A 22,797-nucleotide genomic window follows, 5' to 3' on the forward strand; every position below is an offset into this window, starting at 1 on the left:
ATCTTTGGAGAATTGTTTCAAATATCAAAATAATAAAGACTTGATAAATTGAATTCATGTATCTTGTAAAATGTCATTACTGATAACCTGAATAATACTGTCCAGGAGACAGATATGTATATAGAGTCAGCTGTGTGATTTTAGAGAAAAATCACTTAACCTTTGGATCTTGGTTTCCACAGATGAACAAAATGGGAGGGTAAACAAAATGGGAGCGTAAACAGAATCATTTCCCAGAGATGCGGCAGGCATCAAGAGCAAGTGGACACCACATTTATTTGAAATGACTTTATAATCTGTACATATAACAATCATTTTCATCACTATTTTTTTCTTTAACAATAATAATGTCAGAACTGTAAAGGAAGGAGGTATTTCAGGTGAATTTCATTATGTGACAAATTATCCCTTAAAACTCCAAAACAGTTCTTAAAGATTTATGCCATCTCGGTTAGATTCCTTTAAAATGATTATATATTTCTCTGTTTTCCTAAACAAACTCTATTAAATATAGATTTAATTTTCTTGAAGCCTCTGAATCAGCATGAGTTCAGGAACATCTGGATATCCTGTGCCACACCTTGATGCTCTCAAGAGATTCCTAGGTCATGGGGAGCTGCCCAAACCCACTTCACAGAAACTCTTGAGCCAGGTTTTTGAATACATGATCTGCATTTTATACTTCTGCATGCATACTCTCTTATGTCCATAGGATTTACCTTTAGCAATCTCCCCTCAAGTGTGCTGTTCATTGAAAGAAAAGTTAAGCTAGTTAAAATGGTATATATAAAAAATATAAATAGCTTGTAAGTGAGGGTCTGAGAACTTCTTTATAATTATAAAACCGCAGAAGTTCCCCCGGCTTGTTTTCTTTCTTTTTCAAATATACTCTAGGGAGTTGGTATTGTGAGAAATTAGATACAGTGCTATCCCTAGATACAGAAAAACTGAGTTGAAAGCCAGTGACATCATTGATTTAAATGGAAATTTCTGCATTTTACTTATTGTTTTCCTCTTAAATGACGAGACAAGCAATTTAAGGAATAGAAAATAATAGTAAGAGTTGAATTATTTACCCTCATCTATGATTAAGTGATTGCCAAAGCATTTATGTAAAGTTAGTGTACTATGTAGAGTAATTTTATATAAACTTTATACAATTCGGCATTGATTTTGTGACATACTCTCCCAACCAACTTTAAGTCCAGACTATAAGTAAATGTTATTTGTACGAGCTCATTTAAAAGAACTTTTTGTCAAAAAATTCAAACATCTTTAATATACACAGCATTTCCCTTAGTGCTTAGAGCATTTCTCACATAGATTTATGTTTATAAATTTTCATAAACATTATTTCCCTCCAGATAACTAAGAAAATGGTTCTGTCTGATGAATATATACTTATGTGTTTGCCAAAATGCATATTACTTATTCAAAGTGCTACAATGGCTCTTTTCTCACCATTATATATAAATATGTCATTAGCTACATTTAAATATCTCCCAGGAAATTTCCAAGCAAAGTTGTGACTTAATATGTGCCATGACCGCTTTTCAGAGTTCACTATCCTTTCCATTTTATTTTTAAATACCAAAGATAAAACTTACTGCTTGGTCACAAAATATTGGTGCACATGTACTCTAGGCTTCCCAATAAATATTTATGGATTATGTTGCTGAAGGTGACTTGATGTGAACTAAGGCCTCCCTTCTGATAATAAATATCATATTTATTTATTTGTTCATTTATAAAATTCGGAAAAAAAATTAATACTACACTCAAAAAAGCCTCATGAGTACAATGGTTTAGGACAGGGTTTCTCAGTCTTAACAATACTCACATTTTAGGCCAAATCATTCTTGGTCGGGCCTGGGAGGAAGTTGCCCTGTGCCTTGCACAAGTTCAGCAGTCTCTGTGGCTTTCGTTTACTAGATATCAGTAGCGTTCCCTTCTACTCTCTCTCCCTGATTATGCCAATCAAAAATGTCTCTAGACATTGCTAAATGTTCCCAGGGAGGGTAGAGCAGAGTTGGGGAGAGATTGCTGCTGGTTTGGAAAACACCAGATATGGATGATGTAAATGTATTTTTCTTTTCTTCCCTTTTTTTTTTTTTTTGGCATGGGCAGGTGCCAGGAATCGAACCCAGGTCTCCGGCGTGGCAGATGAGAACTCTGCCATGAGCTACCATTGTCTGCCCCCTTTTGATTTCTAAATAAATGTTAAGAAAGTTATTTTTACTGAGAATGACGGTAACAAAAATAATGTGATTTGGTCTATGTAGCATTTTCCCACACCTAATCATGTTCTGGTCTATACAGACTCAAACAAAAGGGCTTCCTTTATTATGGACAAGCAAAATGCCCACCTCTCACCGCAATATACCAGCTGGCCTCACAGGTGTGTGGCTGTGCAGAGCCCCACACTGGGTTTGATACCCTGCCATCACCGTGTAGAAATTCTTAATTTTTAAATTTTGTGCACTGGGTCCTGCCAATTATATAGCTAGTCCTGGCAATCACTCTCAAATCAGCATTATGGGGATGCACCAATGAAAGGTTTGTTTTGACAGCAGAAGGTTTTGGTTCTGTTATGCACAGAACAAATCAGGTTGGAACTTTAAAAAATAGACTACTCTGCACAAGTTGTTTGGACGAGCACAGTAGATAAAACTGAGGGCTGGGAATTCAATAGATCTGAATTTAAATTTCATCTCTGGGCTCTTAGGCAAGTTGTTTGACGTCTTTCAGCTTCAATTTTCTCAATTATAAAATGATGTCAATACTTAATTCTATAAGGTTGTCTTGAAGATTAATTGAGATAATGTACATAGAAAAAAAATCGGCTCCAGGCCTGGCACCTAGTATGTGATAAATGTAGCATGATGAGGAGGATGACGGTGATGACGTCAAGATCCACTCTGTATTGAAATGAGAAAATAGCACTCAACTTCAAAAGCTCCATCTGTCAGTCTTTGAAGGCAGATTTCAAGAGTTAAGCGTGCCAGTTTTTAAGGTTGGATCATACTGCCTTAGTTTTTCCAATCACTATTTTCAAAAAAAAAATCTCAGAACCATATTTTTAAAATGCCATCGAATGATTAGCCTGGACTTGAGTTTACACACACGCAGGTCCAAACTTCCAGAGGAACACCTATGAAAGGGGTTGAGCATGCACGTTTGCACACATCACCTTAAGTCGATGGTGCAAGCGTGTGTGTTAATACGTTTCATACATTAAAGATGTAAATTTTATTCTTCAAGCTGAAAGCCAGGTGATTAATTCTCATAGCACAGTGATCAATTGGTGCAGATGCTCCACCTGTATTAATGTTTGTTTTTGTACGCATTAGTAGCAGGAGTACACCAATAACACAGGTGTCTGACACAGAGCTGTGCAACATTCCCTTTAGCCGGCAAACATTGAGAGCGTAGTTAGGTTGCACGTAGCACTGCCAATTTTTTCAATTAGACCCATTATTGATTTGATGAAAAAGCAAATTAAACATACCATGGTGGTATGTAAATTGGTTAGGGAGAGCATAAGGTTCTGGTACAGAACTTCAAAGGCATGAGCTGTATGGCTTTCACAGGGGTTCCTGGCACTTGCTGCTATATACGGGGTTCCTTGAGCTACATGGGCTGGCTGGCAAAACAATCACCTGGAAAGACCACAGCTCTATTTGAAAAACTCATGACAGTTTTGCAGAAAGGAAAAAAATACTGGAAATCTACTAACACTGAGTGAATATAGAAATATGGAGAGGTGCAGAAGCAGGACAAATTTTTTTTCTTGAAGAGTTGGTGCATTTTGCCTGCCTAAATGTGTGGCATGTACATCTAACAGGAAAACACACATGACATTTAAGAAGCTGATTATACCAACCCAAAAGTTATCTGACCACTACCTCAAACTACTACATGTTCTCACTAAGTCTACATTTGAAACCTCCTAGACTCTATGACCAGAGTCTCATCCAATATCCACATTATAATTTCTTAGAGCTGGAAATAATGTTCTTCAGTTATGCTAGCAGACGGGGCAGAGGTATTGAAAATAGGTCTGTTTTTCCTAGACTAGAGGTTCCATTAATCAGAAGGGAGCTAACATATAATTAAAACTTCTGCTTGATTCCTTCTTATAAATTCATCTTCATCTGATTCCTACACTTGGTACAAAGCTACTTGAGGTGTCACCTTCTTTAGAAAGCCTTGCCTGATTCCCAGAGATAGGGGTTCCTATCATGGTACGTCCATAGAATACTGTGCTATCCCACCAAAACACTTAGAACAGTGCATTTTAACTGTCTTGTCTGTATGTCCCCAAACCTCTATGCTTTGCGATGGTGTGACCAGTTCTACCTCATTTACTTTTGTATCTCTACCACCCGGCAGAGTGGTTAGGATACGAGCAATGAATACATTAAAAATGCATGAATAAGTAAATAATGCAGTCATAAGTTTAATTCTGCCAACTTCAAGTGAGATTTTTTAAAAATAATAGTTCAAAGATTCTGCTTTTTCACTGCAAATAAGGGAACCTAGTAGGTCCAAGGAGTGGCATATCCAATGTTAAGCTTTAGGATTTTACTATAAAATAGAATAGGAGAGGGTGGGCCATGGTGGCTCAGCAGGCAGAGTTCTTGCCTGCCATGCCAGAGGCCTGGGTTTGATTCCCGGTATCTGCCCATGCCAAAAGAAAAAGGACAAAATCTGTCAAGACAAACAGGAATTAGTCAACAAATACTTGAAATGCCACTAAATAAGTAGCAGGTGCACCAAGGGCATATAAACATATTCGTCACATCCTATTTAGCATCCTATTTATACTGGAGAAACCAAATAACTTTGGAGGAGAAAAGGAAAGAATGAAAGTGAATCAGTAACTAGGTAAGGTTAAGGTCAAAGCCAAAAATCAGTGATAGAGATGCTGTAAATTTTAAATATCATCAGATCAATAATGGAAACAAATCATAAAAAGAGAAATAAAGATAGACGAGAGAAAAATATTGGGAAAGGATTGAAAAGTATAAGTATTGACTGCATTAAATTAATCAAATAGAGTCCAGAGAGACTGGGGAGGTTCCTCGACTTGTGACAAAATAATTTCTGCAAATAAATAAATAAATTATAGGCCACATGTCACAGTTCATCAGCAGACATTGAGTTGCCAAACAAGTACAATTAGGAAAAGACAGTCCCATCAGATATTCCATTCAAATAATTATATTTCTTAGCCTCTGAATTTATAATATCTTATCTATATCAATATTCCACTATGGCTCCAAAAATCAACATACTGCGCCCACACACTTCATCACAGAGAATGCTTTAGACAAAAAAAGGTTGCATTGACCAAACTGAGAAGCTCTAAAATTTGAAACTTGGAAAACCAAAAATAGATTTTGTTCCCTTTTTACCCCCTGAGGAAAACTACTCCAGCAAAACATATGAGGGTGATGTAATCATTTGAAGAGTTCTTGGTTGTTTTGTTCTTCTTCATTTTTTACATTTGCGAGTTTGGATAATTTATGTATTTTACTAGGAAATACAGAAATTAGAGCTGGCACTGCTGGCACTTTCTGATGACAGAGAGCATGTGTTCTCCGCCATGTTGGCATCTGACTGCAACATCAGTGTGGAAGTCAGCCTGAGTCCTTACATCAAAGTTTGGTTGCCATCGTGGGGGGTTGTTAGAAGTTGAAAAAAACAATGTCCATTTGAAGCGTGTCTGTGAACTTTGCATGAACCGCTAGGAATAATGTAGTGTGATGACAAGCCAGTTATACCTTCCACTAAATTTGCTGTCTGGAATGAACTGAAATAGTGTTTGGTTTGTGTAATTACGTCCATCTATCTTTATATTCCAGCGGCATATCGCAAATTGAAAATACTAAAAATTGACTGTTGGTTCTGATATTTAATGATTGCCAAAGACAAGACGATGATTTATTGGTTACTTACCGATGTGACACATTTGCATCTTATTAGACGGAGATTACTATTCCTTAAAATGCGGACGAGGCCTGATCATGTCTGATGGATTGATTTGATTTGCAAATGTAATCAAACTAATAAGAGGGAAAAAATGAGCAATAATGCCTTGTTTTTCAACTGGCAATCACTCCCCTGCCAACAAGGCTGATATCCCTGACTAAGCAGCCTTTACACAGTCTTCCTGTCGCCTCAAATAAACAAAGGGATGGTAAGAGCTTGATGAGAGGATAACAAGCCAACTATGGATGCAACATGCCCACATCTCCGAACTGGGCGGTTCCAGGAGAGAACAAAAGTTAACGGCAGGAGATGGAACATGACCTTAACAATCTTGAGAAAAACTATAGCTCTAATCAGCTCTATATCCCCGTATTAAGTCATGATAAGTGAAGAGCCTTTTCTTAAAGTAAAAATGCCACCGTTCTCCTGAATGTAATAAATAGGCCCTTTTTTCAAAAAGGGACTCCATTTCTGAGGTAGCGTATCCATTTAAAATCCAAATTAATTCAGAAAGACCACATATACATGCTTTGAAGCAACATAAAACCCTTTCAGGCAGATGTTGGCTGAAAATCACTGATGGACAGAACACAACAATGGACAGTTGTATGGCAGATGAACAGTAAACACTGGGCCAAGAGCGGTTGCCCTTGGGCTAACTTAGATCACTCTCAAAATATTTTTTCAAGACTTTTGAAAATGTGCAACAAAAAATCAAATCCATCATCCCAAATAAACTACAAAATAATGTTCTTGAGATAAAACTTCAAAAAGCATTTAGATGATATATAAAATAAGCTTCATAATCATATATTCTTCATAGTCTCCCAAAAACAGCAGCTTCAGTACAAGGTCTATCGTATGGTAGGCTCTAGATATTTAATTTTGTTTAGGGCATGAATGAATGGGCATCAGCTTCATACAAAAATATATTATACACGGTGTTTTTGTTGGGGAATTGAATATTTCAAAGTGTATAGGAAAATGGTAAACTGAATTTATAGAGCTTATTGCCATATTTAAATATCTCAAAATTATCATAGTTGATGTCTTGAAAGATAACCACACTACTCATTCTCAGCCCTTATAAAGTTTATTCAGCCACATTAATACTGTGCAGTATGGTCAGATTCAAGTTAAATAATGAATAACTCTTTCTAACTATATAAATTTGCCTCGGAAGTTTGAGATAGTGTTTCACAGCAAATACAGAGATGTCGAAACTGAGTGTAATGGTTCAGATAACTGACCAGGTTAATTCATATCCATGGATTCTTCACAAGCTAATTTTAATCAAATGCTATATTCTGATCTTCCAAAGACATTGTTTTCAAAGATAAGGTCAGCATTTGCATAGCAAGTATGTTCAGAGATATTTTATGAATAAGACTTACTTAATGTATTCATGTTATTTTATTCAGACTTAAGCTAGACCATTTACTTCTGCATCAAAATACCCTGACAATTCCTCCATTAAACTCTTTACCAGTTTGAGCTGTTGGCCACATTTCCCAATCCCAAACCCTAGCCAGGAACTTCTCTCTACTAAACCCCCTCCTGCCATGAAAAAGAATGGTGCTCAGCTTTATCTATAGATTTATAATCATTCAGAAAGAGGTTTGATCTGATAAATTCAGATGTCATAACAAAGCTATAAGAAAGAATTTTTAAAGTTCTGTTTACTGTCCATATTTTGAGGTATACAATTTAAAAAATGTACCAAAATAACTTTTCTATAGGGCAGGCCACAGTGGCTCAGCAGGCAAAGTTCTCGCCTGCCATGCCAGAGACCTGGCTTTGATTTCTGGTGCTGCCCAAGCAATAAATAAATAACTTTTCTATAGCATTTTTTTTTACCACTATCAGTCTATCTTCAAATAATATAATACATTAAATATATAAATATATAGATATGGGTATATAATTAAATATAACGTGGCACAATAGAGTACAGAGATCAAGTTAAGATGATAATTTGCTAACATTGAATACCATGAACGATGTTTTATACTCTTATCTGGAAAACTGTTAGTGACACTGGTAAATATCAACAGTGCCAAACTGGTAGTTAAAAGACCTGAGTTGTAGTCTCAACTCTCTCTGACTAGCTTGTGACCTTGGGAGAGTCATTCAACTTCCCTGGTCTTCAGTGTCTTTATCCATAAGTGAAGAGGCCAGTAGCATTGGTTGAACACTTACAATAACATACCAAAGATTGTTTTAGGCACCTTACTGACCTTAGCTCTTTGAATTGCCAAAGCAACCTATAAAGTAGGCATCAATATCCCCATCTCATACATGAGCAAACTGAGTTGCACAGCATGTAGTAACACTGGGATTTGGACCAGGGTCTCTTTAATTCCAAATATCATGCAATTCGATATAGTGCTTACTCCTAAAATGCAAAGTATTAGCACATGAGCTGTAAGGTCCATTCTAATATTATCATCCCAGAACTGATTATTTTGGGAAAGGAATCCCTCTTTGATATTATTCCATATGTTTAAATAGAGTATCACAAAGCTTCCCCTAAGCATATTTCAAAGAAGCATATTTATAAAGTTTGGGGAATATCTGTCATAAAGCATGTTACTTCAGAATAGTAGCAGTTCACAGACATAAATCTGTAAAACCTTAAAGAATCATTCCATGCTTTCCCACAACAGGTAAATCCTCTTGTAACATGCGTAGCTAAAACAACCTTAGGGGGCATGCTTCTCTTTTAGGTGCACAACCTAAGCTTAAAACGTATATTGCCACCGAGCTCTGCTATGGCACAGACAAATCACAAGAATCGGCTTGAAATTCTTTTTTCTCTAAAGTGCTGACTGTGTCAGGAGAAGTTTTTCCATGAACGTCCAGCTGCTGCTTCTCCCTCTCTCCCTCTTCAGTCTAAGTCACCATGTGCCCTGCCACAAACGTGCTGATTGGTGGGGGCCGTGTGCTCAGGTAATTAATCCTTCCCTAATGTAGGTTAAGCAGGTGTGAAGCACCCCTCATATGGAGAGGAGGTGGCTGCTCTTCAGAGACACCCTTGGAGTTTGGTATTTAATTGGGCTCAGATGACTCCCTGAAATCAGATAAGCTGTGTTGCTGACCTGGACATCCAGCTATATTCTAGCTGAACCTAAACCCAGCTGAAGATACCGGCCCTGTTCCTTTCTTGATTTTATAATCTTAACCATTTGCAGTTAGGACTTCAATGCCCATTCTGGCAATGGAGATATAAATTCCTTTTTAGAAACAAAGTTATGTGATGAATGGGGGCAGGTAAAACTTTGGGGTTAACGAAATTGAATTGACTCTAGCTCTCAGAATTACCCACAGGGGGTGTTGTTCTATTATATCTATCACCTTTAGTTAAACTGTAACATATTAATAATTTTTAATTCATGGACTAATAGAATTACCCCATAAGAGATCCAAGTGTAAAATGAATACTAAATATCCCCTTTCTTACAGTTTGTACTTTTTGTACATCATTCCTAATTTCTGATGGAGGCAAAAAAAAAATACCTGGCAAAAATAAATTTAAAATAGAAGCTGTGTAATGCCTTCAGAAAAAAAAAATCATAGCTTTCTTTCCCTTGGGAAAGAAGGAACAAGTTCTCTTCTTAGAGAAATAACAAGATATTTATAAACAAATGAAGGTGTTATGTCTGTTTACCCTACAGTATAAACTTCTTAGAAAGTTTAGTTCATTAAAGATTTCAGCAGAATAATTAAAGATTGTTCTAATTGGACAACTGTATTCTTCAAATTAAGTTATTTATGGTGGTTGAAATATGGCCTGAAATGGAAGTGCAAGGGTAGTTTAGTGGTATAAATCTTGCCTGCCATGAAGAGATCTGGATTCAATTCCTGGCCCATGCACTTCCCAAAGAAACAAACAAGCAAGCAAACAAACACAAAACCAAAACAAACAAAAAAATTCAACAAATGGTGCTGCAATAACGGGATACTCACATGGAAAAACAATGAAATGTGACCCCTGCCATATAGCATACCCCAAAAAAGAAATATGGCCTGAAATGGGGGGAGAGAGGAAGGGAGCAGAATGACAAGGAAATAAAAAGACTATAAGCGCATGATGTGTTACGGACATATCTGATACTGTGTTATAGATATTATCTGATTTGTAAAATGCCACTGATGTGGAAAGCTTGCATTACTTTTGACATCAGTTAGTACTAAAGCTTTCCTTTTAGATTTGTTCAAATGTAAAATAAAAGGGAAAGCAAATAATACAAAATAAATAGTCAAAGGGAGAGAGGAGACTTACCTATATGTGGACCTTGTCTTTAGTTAGAAGGGAAAATTGATACTGGGCAAGACAGAGGTAAATGAAGAACAAATTCTAACCACAGAGTCCAGCTCCCTTTTCTCCTTTCCCCACTCTGATACTCCAGGGAGGCAATGCAACAGTCTGTTAGATCTCGGTATCAAAAACATTTCCCAATATTTCTCACACCTTTAATTCCTGCCCAAGTGCGCCTAGTGGAATCAGTTCAACTCCCTTTTCTCTTTCCTTCTTCCACACCAGCAGCATTCTTTTTACACGTCAAAACCACAGTTTGCATCTTGAACCGAGGGGTTACTTATTCACAGAACCTCACTCTATCAAGGAAGAAGGCTGACTTAGTCGCATAAAAGACCACAGCTAAAGCTGGTATTCTTGGGGAAAAACATACATAAGAGCAAAATTACACGGCTTTCCAATACTGAGGTTTGTTGATCCAAAATTATTTCAAATTCTCCTTGGGAAGAAGCAAAAGCCCCATTCTTTACAACACACACACACACACACACACACCCCTACAAAGCACTAGCACTTGCAAGTTAAACACTCTATTTTGTATAGGATGGCTTCAATATTTCTTTTCCAAAGTAATTAGGTTACTTCCTAGCTTTCACAAAGTAATTTTGATATGTACAACCCTGGATTATGCAGCTATTTTTATCAACCACATACAATGTTGTGTGCCAGCAATTCTGAGTTCAACTGAGCAATACTTAGACTCTGAAAAATAAAACTCAGCTGCTAATTTTTTTTTAAAATCACTTCTCTATGTGTTTAAAAAGTGCTTTTAAATTATTCTGTATTCTATAGAAAACTGTTTCTCTGATGCTTGAAGTCTCCAGCTGCCACACAATTTATATCTCTTTCCTCTGCTCTTTGTTTTTCAGCCATTTTCCCTGAATGTCAAAGTCAATTTAGTGCATTTCACTTTGCTGAATAAATCAGAGGCGAAATCCTTGCTAAAAGTGAAAATTTGATTTGCTAAAAGGAGCTTAGGGCAACTATTAATCAATATATCCAGAGTGTCAAAGCCAAGGCCTCATTTGGAGATTGGCTGAGGCAGATAAAGGGGGACGCGGGGGGAAAAAGTGCAACCAGCCCACAGAAGGGCGCTGGGGTTAGGGCTGGAGGGAGGGTCAAAAAGAAGCAATGGGAGAAACAAAGCACGCCAGGCTTCGTGTTCTGCTCTCCTACCCCAAATTCTTCTCTTAAAGGTGGAAAGTCTACTTTAATCAAGTGTTTAAGCATATATGGATAATACTAATCATGCCAGCTTCCATATAACAATTTTCTCACAACACCCAAAAACCTTTCTCTTGTTTACTCATCAGGGAGAAGAACCTAAAAGTCAGAGGTTAAAGTTACAATCAACAAGCAGATGCATCCTAGAACATAGAGATAATGTGACTTGGACCAGGTCTACAGGATGCCAATATTTTGATTTTCCACAAATAGATTTCAGGCTATTTCAGTCTTCTGAAAGAAAATGATACCTAGTAAATGGAACGATCGGACTCATCCGGTTATCATTCAAAAGAGGTTATCAATTACCATGAACTCACCTGAAAATGGTACCATATTTCAGGACGTATCATATTGAAATCATCACTAGGCAAGAACGTAATGTTATTCTGAAGGATTGGTCATCATTATGTAAATCACCTGAAAATCTCTGATTTTAACCTTTTCGGAGTGTAAATCTGATCATGTCACTCTCAGTTAAAGATTTCAGCTGCTTTCAGGACCTCCCGTTGGACCTTCTCCTGGTGCTGCTCCTTCAGAGCTTCCATGTGACTGGTGTGAAAGCACTGTCACAGCACTCCTCCCTGGGTTAGAGTTGAATTCGTCATGGGTTCAAGTTGTCTACTTATCATTCTGAATCACCTGCTACACTGCAAGGGTCTTCGGAACAGAACCTGTGCTGCCTTCACATATGTATCCCTAGTGCACAGTGCCGTCCACAGACCTCGTTAGTGCTTATGGAAGGAAGGAAGGAAGGAAGGAAGAGAAGGAGGATGGAGGAAGGAAGGAGGAGTGGGAGGGAAAACGGAGGGAGAAATTGATTCAATATTAAGTAGTAAAGATAATATTTTTGATATTCTATACAGCTTATAGTTTTTCACAAAGTACTTGCTTCTGACCCAGTGTACGTATTACTTTCAACAAAATTCAGTGCCCTGTGAATCTGAACAGAGTTGTTGGGGAGAAGAGTATTCAATTTTAGCAACCAATCTCTTTTGTTTTTTTTGTTTTTTTGCATTGGCAGGCACCAGGAATTGAACTCGGGTCTCCGGCATGGTAGCCAGGAACTCTGCCACTGAGCCACCTTTTCCCCCTCTTAGCAACCAATCTTTTAAGGACTTTTCCAACTCTTCAGATGTGTACCTAAACTGATCAACTTCTTTCATTAATATTTACGATCAGGGATATCTAGGGCAAACAGCTTAAGTTTTATTGATTTAAATTTGTGCCATGTGTTTTCTTTTTCATTTGATCTCTTTTCCTTTAAACTTTAATTCTGTAATTGTATAGACAAACGTAAGGTAAATACGTTCCATTCATATAAACTTGCTATGAAATGTAGGTGGGTAATATGGTACAAATGAAAAAAAAGGGGGGGGGATGTAGATATGAATGCAAAGAAAGACAAAATTAATGAAGCTTTACTGGTAAAAAGTCACTTCAGTTAAATATTCTATGGATCTGTGCAACAACATTACTAATAGTGTAACTCAAACTTCCTGACTCTCGTTTGCTCATCTATAAAGTGGGAATAAGAATAAAACCTACCTACAGAATTGGATAACAAAAGGAGGAGTTTGCTCAAATGCTTTGCAAACAAAGAACTGTGTAGATGGTAGTCATTTTATTTTTAAAGTTTAGCTCCATGAAAAAGAAAAAGTCTGACCAACTCAGTTCTGGAACTGATTAATGAAGTGATCAATCCAAGGAGATTAACACATACATATGCGCAAATCCTATATTTATGTAGGCACAGATATATGATTCAGGGTAGGGACCATGTTTATGTGCATATTTTCTATTTCCCATAGTAGTCAGCATGCACAGTACATAGCGGACAATCATGCCTGAGTTGTATTCAATGCTTACAATGAAATTACAATTCCACTTTGATCTTTGATGAGAGATAAACAATGACACGGCTACATATGGGTGAAAAAAATATTTTGGGGAGTCCTAGTAATCAAGCAGAAGGAATATTGAAATAGAGGTCACATGCCACAGGAATTTCAGTATAATGACACGAGCGAAGTCTCAAGCAATGGCTGTCAGTGGAGAGGCCTGGCCATGGCGAGCATCTTTAATATTTGGGTCGTCTCTAGAAGCGGATTTCTGTCCAGGAAATTCTGCAATGTCTTTGTTGGACTGCTTTTTTTTTTTTTTTTTTCCTAGTAGAGGTAGTTACAGAAAATGAAGAAGTCCTTAAGTGAAATCTCAGACTATTTTTTTATAACACATTTCTCAAGTTCCTGCTTCCTATTTCTCTATCACAGTTGTGGTTTCTGAACTTGATACAGGTTCAGTTATTTTTTACTTTTTAGGTTTGGTGGAGCAGGAGGGGCTTGATGATTTAGACTCTGTAGGTCTCACCCATCTTGGGCAGAAAGAAAAAATCCTATCTGATGATTTCTGGTTCAATATAGTCTTTTTTTTTACCCCCTCTATTGAAATATGAATACTTTTCATAAATATGAAAGTTATGAATACTTTTCTAAATGGCTTTTATGAGTACTAACTTTTGGACCACTTGATTTTAATTGCAATAAAATGACAATCTATATGAACTACCTTGGGAATTCAAATGAACAGTGACTGCTTTACATTGGATTATGCTTTAGAACTTTCAATTTAATTATACAAATGTGCACATTTGCACATGTATTTTTTTTCTCCTTTGATTTGCTCAGTATAGCTGATGGTCAAAGCAATTAAGTAACTCACAAAAACTACTCAATGAAAATTCAGTTCTCTGATTTTACCTTCAATACTTCTAACCTTATAAACCACAATTACAGATATGTATGTATATAACTACCAAGTATATTAAATAATTGAATATATTTACAATTTAAACAGTCTTATTAAGTGCCAGAACTTTGGATTTTCAATTTCACTTTTCCTCACTTAATTAAAGACTCAACTACTTCATAGTTCTGAAATCATTGTCATATATACAAATGAAATATTAATCCTAAGAAAAGAGGCTGCAAGAGTCTAAACTATTTTAACTCATTCACAGTAAAATAGAAATTACCACTACAAGTAAATCCATTTAAGGATCTAGGTGAGGGTGAAACTTCAGAGCCAATTAACAATTTTGCACCATGCATATTTTCAATCAAATAGATCTGTATTGTGATACAGATCCCAAATAAAATATTAGATCTATTTGTGTATCGTATAACCTATCCGTAGTCAATTGTGCCCCATTTCCTGTACATCAAACCATTTCATTTAAAAAATGAAATCTGTACAAATTTGGTCAAGTGGGGGGTAATATAGTCTTAAAAATTACTCTCTACATAAAACATGTAGAGCAATAAAATATCTTCAACAGTGTCATTGACTATAAATATTCAAAATACTCTTGGGTATTTGCTCGCAAAATTTATACCTTAAGGTAGAAAATTTATCCATATTCTTTCTAGATTTCTGTCATTTCTATAAAAGTCTAAATACATCTGCTGAGAAAACTATTTTAAAAAGCCAAGCCAGTGAGCAATTTCTGGCACATTCTCCTAATTCACTGTTTTTACAAAATGCATATATATATATATTTCAGGTTAAATGTAAAACATTGCTTTCTATAGTTCAGATATTTGTTCCTTACATATATAAATATACATAAAGAACTGTTTAATCACATTATTGGCCTAGTGTGTTATTCTTTTAGCGTTTAATATTTCCTGCCTCCACTTGATAAGAAGGGAAGCTGTAGGTTGTTTTGGTTTTGTGTTTCTTCTCTTTGATATCATTGCAGTAGAACAATCATTTCTAAAATGATTCTAAGAGGCACCCACTTGAGCAGAATCCTCCCTCTTTATTGGGTAATGGTTTCATCTGTCATGTTAAAAATAAACAAGCCCATCAAATTTTTACCACATATAATGAAGGAAAAAAAATCTAAATACATTCATTCACTTAGTTCAAATTCCTTTCCACTCTTTTAACCTATCTGGTAAAATTCATAAATATATTTAAAGCCACTTATATGGGTCAGTTAATATGCATCATGCTTTTTAAAGCACCATCCAAGTAAGCACATTTGGCATTTGGCTAACAAAGTTACAGTCCATAATAATATTTTAATCAACCACGAACAACAATAATAGATCTGACTACCCGGCTGATATCCGTCTTATCGCACCCTGTGAAACCTAGCTCTAATATTTGACGGAGCCTCCATTACTCGGCAACCCATTCTAAAAAAGACCAACAAAGGAAAGAGAATGAAGTGGAGTGTGCAGTACCTCCATATCTACATAAAAGAGATTAGAGGCGACAGCGTTCCATTTTACAGCTCAATCATATTGTGTTAGCATGCGCTTATCCGAGCGCAGACGAAATTGAAAGAGAAATAAAAAAGAGTCAGGCAGATAGGAACCAGAAAAGCGAGGCATGAGCAATTTCCAAGGATATAAAAGGATGCTAATGGTGGAGCCCTGTCATTCTTAAAAAGGGCTATTAGGGCACCGTCATCTGTTCTTTTGCCCTTACGCTCCTCCAACTAAAGTCAAGCATTTTCTAAAGCCCTTGTGATCTTGTACTTCTATAGATAAGCTATGGTCATGTTTCATAGCAACACACTTTTTCATTTATTTGATTCATTAATGTAAGTCAACTAATCCTATTTACTGATTTAAAAAAAAAACTCACTCCATATGGATCTTTCTTCAATATTTTCTTTTGTTGAATTCTTCACTTTTTTAGTAGCAGAAGCAATTGTGCAAAAGTACATTCCAAGCAATACAGAAAGGCTACCGATCTTATCTTAGATGTAATGCTCAATTTAAGAAAAAAATACAAATGTATATTACTATACACAGTGAGCGCAGCATCAAGAGAGCAAAACTTGAGTCTATTAAACAAAAAGATTTCACTTTCATTTTAGCATAAGCTTTCCAAAAACAAAGTATTGTCAAGTAAAGACCAAGATGAGTGAAATCTCAGTTCTGATTTGGCTTTAATTCTAGATCTGACACCAGTTTTCAAGACTGGTTCAGGCTACCGAGGCAGAAATGTGACTTTAATCTTTTTCGTCTGTCTTTCTGCCCTTCTCCCACACTCCATGTAGCTGCTGTTTGGTCCTTTGATGCCCAACCTGCATGAACTCCTGGTATACCAGCACTCTCTAATACCAGCAGAGGATGGCATCAAACGCCATATGGCATATTTATTGTATATGGCATACTTATTGTTAAAACATTAAGAAAAAGAATTTCAGTTTCTTCTTGTTTTGCTAATCCCTTTCGGAAAAGCCAAGATACTTCTTGCAATCATTTTAAACGCCCTCAGGGAATCGCGGAAATCAGAGCCGTGAATCATCACTCCACACTGACCTCCTCTGGCATTTGCTGTGGGGAGAGAACAATGTCAGTCCCTACCAATCCCAAACCTCCGTTTCAGACTATGTAATCATAAAGTAATTGTTTCCATCACTGGAAACGGTGTTGCTCATAGTTATTAAGAGTTACTGGCTTTACTAAAATCACTGTTGCCCCTTGACTGTCACACATTCCTTTGTAAGTTAACATTTCTACTTAGATGCACAACAAAGACCAACACATTTATCAGTGACTTCTTACCAGAAGACTAGGAAGGTGTTATCAGGAGACGCTGCTGTTTTATCAAAATATTGGCTTGACTTAACACATCCCTAATTCAAGGAGAATTTGGGCAGATATATAGCATTTCACGCTGCTTTTCTTAAAAACAAAATAATACTATCGTCAGTAGAGTTTTGAAATAGTTCTTTCAAATGCAATCAACTGGGAGACAGAATATCCTGATTCTACTCCAGGAAACAAATTCTGAATATGTGTTCTGAAGGCTCTTGATACATTTGTGAATTTGTGCAAGTGGTTTTACCTCTTTGCCTCAAATCTGCCCAACTTTGGATTGAGGATAACACCACCTGATTTCTGGGTAGAAACAGCGGTTCCCAAGTGGGGGCAATTTTAGCCCCCAGGTGATATTTGGCGTCTTTTGGGTGTCACAACTGAGGGATGCTACTGGCATCTAGTGGGTAGAAGCGAAGGATGCTGTAAAACATCCTAAAATGCCAAGATAGCCTCCACAACAAAGAATTACCTGGTTCCATATGCCAGTAATGCCAAGACTGAGAAACCTTGGGTAGAATAATGATGGTATACACACACACACACACACACATATAACATTAGACTATATAATAATGATATATAGAGGGTAGAATAATAGAAAAATGATACACACATATGTTTGTATATGTACACATACATAATATAATATATTAATACAAATGACAACATATATTAATTATCTAAAATAATCTCAGTGAACACCTCAACAAATGTTAGTTTTATTTATTTTTTGCTCTCCAAAACCCCTCAATGATACTTTCCTTCTATATAAGTTTTCATTTATCATTGAGGCAAATTCTGGCTGTCCCCATTGCCACTAATTCTAAACGTCATAATGTCTTTTAACGTTCCTTACTTTTTTTTAAAGTCATATATACGTGATTACAACCCAAAGGCAATACCAACTGCGCACATGATCAAATTATCATCCTAGTTTTAGATGTAGCAACGCTTGTGTGTAGGTATCTTCTAAAGGAAACCCTCAACCTCACCTATTTAACTAGTTTTGACTTAATTTGAGGTGCTTTATTAGCAAACAGTGTAAGACAAAGTAGCTGGTATAATGCAGAGTGATGTTTAAATTAGTTTACAATTTGCTTGGCCTCATCTAGAACCGCACGGAACAAAACCATTCAGAAATGTCAGCTGTGTTCCTAACCACTGTAACAAATTGTCGCCTGGATGCTGCACACCTAATGACTTCAAATTAGCTTCACTGCGATATCGCCTGACAGTTCGTTACGACTGTTAGCAACATAGCTGGCGTATCATGACCAATAAATTGGTTTCAGTGTGGGCTGGGAAAGGGACTTCCATCAATTTGATTAAAGAAATTACTGTAGCATTCAAAGCATAAAGACAAACTAGTTTAAGGAGACAGAAATAAGTTAACTGTACCAGAAAAACACTGCTCATCATTCAAAAGCTTGTTTATAAACTATTTGTAGATCAAAGTTCAAACGGACAAAATATAATCCAAGAGGAATACTAAAAAATCTCAAAACTTGTGTTCAGGGACCTATTTTTTTGGTATTATAGGACGGGTAAAGAAAGGAAAAAAAATAGCATATTTTAAAATATTAACCTTAAATTACCATGAGAAAATCTACCATGTCTATTTAACATTTGTTTTCAAACTTTATGTATAAATTCACAGTAAATATCTATTGCAAACCAAAGCAAAGCTTGTGTCTATGAACAGCAATTCAGTATGAGTTGCTACTATGAACCATACAGTGATTCTTAAAAGAGAAAAAGCCACCTTAGGCTACTAAAAAGAAAAACATTTTTTAAGGTGAAAAGAAAAAAGAGAAGTATTTCCTTAGGAGAAAGCTCAGAATTTTAAAAGGGATAACAAAATGCTTTTCAAAGTTATAGTCTCTTTATCTTAACTCTGGCAACAGTACCTTCCTATATGAAAAAATGAATTAACTAAATCTCAGAGAGAAACAGATATACAAAGTGTTCTGAGTCTATTAGGATCAGTTAAGCTCTGAATTTAAGTGTAGTTAAAAACAAAGGGTTTTTGCAAGGGTTAAAAGACAAATCCTGAACAAATTCTGAACGTGACCAATTCTTGTATCATGTATCATAGGAAATTAATTGTGACCTTTTCTTTTCCTTTTGGAAAACCCACCTGGAATATGCTTCGCCCATCCAATGATAACTACCAGCTCGCGGTCGGCCAGGTCACACAGCGTCGTGAGAGCTTTGATGTCACTGTCGGGGACCGTAGGGTCAGGCATGGCGTAGATCTTCTCCGGCTCGGCCACCAACAAATGTGAGACAATCTTGTTATCTGCAGGATCAGACCACAGCACTGCAAGGTCACTAGTAGTTTCATCCTTTTTTTAAAACAAGCCCTAAAAAATGTATTCTGTTGTGAAAAATAATGTCGATTAGTGGATAAGAAACCCCAAACATCCCATTTCTGGTCCATCATGGGGATAGTAAGCAGAGTTCAGGAAAACCCAAAGCAAGAAATAAACCATTGCCCTGGAAATTGGATGTATTCATTTTCTTCTGCTCCTTTCCTCTGTCTGTCTTGGCTGGAATGGCATCTGTCTGGTAATGAAAATTTTTACGGCAACAGATATGAGGAGTTAGATGTTTTTTAGGTTCCTTCCTTCTCTTACGGCGTTTTAGGGAATCCGATTAATCAGTATACAACAATTTGAAAATAAAAACCCAAAAGGAAAACACTGAAATATAGATTATAATGTGGAAGCAAAGAACTACCGATGCCCACAGATTTCATGGGCATGGAAATCATTAATTGTCTTAATTCCTTTGAAGAAGAACGAAAGTCAGAGCCCTTCCGCCTGGGTGAACCACAGACTACTTCTGTGGGGTGCATTAGATAGAAATTTCTTTCCTTTCTCCCCTGCCCCTTATATATGGGGGCAATATCAGTCTCTAGAAAAATACTCCGATTTAAACGTTACAACATTTTCTCCTCTGAGTATCTAATTCTTTAATCCTCTATTTTCATCTACTGTCTTTAGTTCATTCTCTGGTTGAGATTTATCTGCCTGAAATTTGTGACATATGTTTTAAAAATCCTTCATAAAATAAACACTAGAGACAAATGGAAAGCATCACATCAAATGTGTTTTATTGCTCGGGGGCATGGGAGAGTTTATTGAAAGGGTTGTAAAGCCTTGCTAAAGGAATGATTTTTCTTGTTGGTCCTATTGTCAATTTCTATGGGTAGCTTTAGATTTTATACTTTTTTCTGAGTGAGACTAGATGAATGGGTAGAAATAAACTGAAATATTTAAATATTCTATCTACTATTATCTTACAAATGCTAGGTAATTAAGTGAGTTTTTTGCGGATAAAGCCAAAGTTTCTACAGTGTTTACAAGGCCACTTACCTCCTGCTATAAGTTTTTAACTTTTTTTAACCCAAACTGAAAGGCCTTCGTATGATCTAGAATTGAAAACATAGCATTCTTTTCTTTCTTGCTTTTGTGAAATAGCAAGAAAGCTTATCCAAGCCATAATTAGTTCTTTTTCTAAGAAATGATATTTTAAAATTTACATTGGCCGCCATGAGTTATATTTATTGCAAATAATCAAAAGACAACCAGTTAATGGAAGCAGTATTCATTTGTCATCAGATAGGATGTGCATACTTGGAAATAAAATATTTCCAAATATAATATCTTCTAGAAAAAAAATTAAAAACAATTACTTTTTAAAAATTTTGCAGGATCTGCGAAGAATGGTGCTTGTTTCTTATATGTGCTATGGAAACAAATGTGTTTCTTATCTATGCTATGGAAACAAACACCGTGTGTTTTCAGTTACGCTTGGAAAGTTTCAACTTTCATTGCTCTGACAATGCAACAAAATCTGTCAGCAACCACTAGATTCTCAAGTCTAGAAGAAAATGAAATAATAAAGGGCTCAAAAATGTAATCAAAGGAAATCTTGATTCTGGTTCTTCTAATGCAGGAAAAAAGCTGTCTGTTTTACCCAAGTCAAGTCAATGGATACTTGACTTGAAGAGTCAGAGAAATTTGGCTGAAGCTTAGAAACCCTGAACATTCAGAAAACAGAACAGCCAGCAGCACTATTTCTACGTAAATCTTACTTAATGTTTCCCTAATTAGAATCAATAGAACCCAATTTTCATCCTTGGGCCTTCGTAGTACCCAATCAGTCAGGGTCCAGGAATCTTCCCAGCCACTTTCTCAGCAAAGCCCACGCACAGTCTCTTGACACTTATCTGACAGGATCTGAAAATTAAGTTTTATAAATGTTTGTTACAAAAACACACTAATTGGATGGACTAAGGAAAATTAACACAGAGGCCTTTAGATAATGAGTAATGATTTATTAGGAGTCTTCTTTATCTTAGACAAATGGAGCTCACTGAAATTGCTGTAATCTTCTAAAAGGCACTCGACAAGCCACTTCCCAATTTCTCAGGTTTACACGGAAAACCATAGATGTTTCTCTGTCGTGTGGGCTTACAAGTGGACCGGTGCTCACTTTTCTTCCAAAGGAGGAAATTATCAATGGTTTTAGTCAATATCCATATAAAATAACTGAGAAATGAATCCAGGAAAACTAAACCTTGAATGAAATTAAGCATTAGTGTTTATTGCATTTTATTGCATTATCAGAAAGTTTTTAATAACAATGTGCAAAATCTATTTAATGCAGTCCTAGATTATATTTGCAGAATGCCAAACAGCTTATGTAGACTGAGGAGAAGATGCCAGATTGGACAATTGAAGGTATAATCAACATAATGTATTTTGGAAAGGCAAAAGGAAACTATGCCATATGTTCACTTAAGCTTTAATTTTATGTAAAACTGGTTGTTTTTCCTTTGACATAGTTAAAATGTCCTTTCATTTACAGTTCAGGGTCTGTTTTATTTGTTTAACAGATCCCCATATGCTCACATGTATGATGCTCAGTAATGACCCCTCCTGGAGAGTCTGATTGAGAAGCGGACACAGTTTCTCTTCCCTTGAAAGCAGAAATACCAAAAATTACACATGCCTTTTCTACAATCACTAGAGAGGCAAATTTCTCTATAAATGCTGGTTGTGTCTTCTTAGACTAAGACAGCTAAGTGTGAGAATTGTTTCTACCAAAGCCCTTGAAAGTGCTTGGCATAAGCTCTATACATAAACCTAAAATGCTAGCTCCGCTGCACAACAGTTATTAACTGATTTTTTTCAGGAAATGGGATACAGTTACCGCCTCAATTTACATCCCAGCTCTCTTTGGTTAATGACAATGAGAACAGGCCTTACATTTTAACAGTATACCAGTCATCCTTTCACATTGTGACCTGGCATCATAAAACCAGGAGTTCTCTAAAAACAATTCATTAATGCCCATAAGGACATCTGAGATGGAACTCCCAACCTATGTTTGTTATTAGGAGGGCCCATTCCTCTTTCAATCTATTCCTAGCTAGGGTGTTAACCTTGTAGAGCTCTAAATTAATGAGGCCCCTAATGTATTTTCATTGGGAAGGTTGAGCAGCCAAACTCATTTAGTAGTGAGAACTACAAAAATCACTTTCTTGTGAAATCTGAAACTAACAGCTCCAATGAACTAATGACCACACTATGATCCGTTTTATGTACCTCTGAAAAGAAAGATAACCAGTAA

General features: G+C 36.3%; 1 protein-coding gene across 19 annotated transcripts in view; it reads right to left on the reverse strand.

Moving 5' to 3' along the window:
* The window catches only part of ESRRG (estrogen related receptor gamma), a 625,071-nt gene that overhangs the window by 40,189 nt on the left and 562,085 nt on the right, over positions 1–22,797 (reverse strand). For all 19 annotated transcript variants that reach the window (XM_077157825.1, XM_077157829.1, XM_077157824.1 and 16 more), the window contains one exon: positions 19,295–19,456. In XM_077157825.1, coding sequence (XP_077013940.1) covers positions 19,295–19,456 — 162 coding nt within the window. The remainder of the gene's footprint in view (positions 1–19,294; positions 19,457–22,797) is intronic.

The sequence above is a fragment of the Tamandua tetradactyla genome, chromosome 4 (genome assembly GCF_023851605.1).
Source record: "Tamandua tetradactyla isolate mTamTet1 chromosome 4, mTamTet1.pri, whole genome shotgun sequence".
Lineage (NCBI taxonomy): Eukaryota > Metazoa > Chordata > Mammalia > Pilosa > Myrmecophagidae > Tamandua > Tamandua tetradactyla.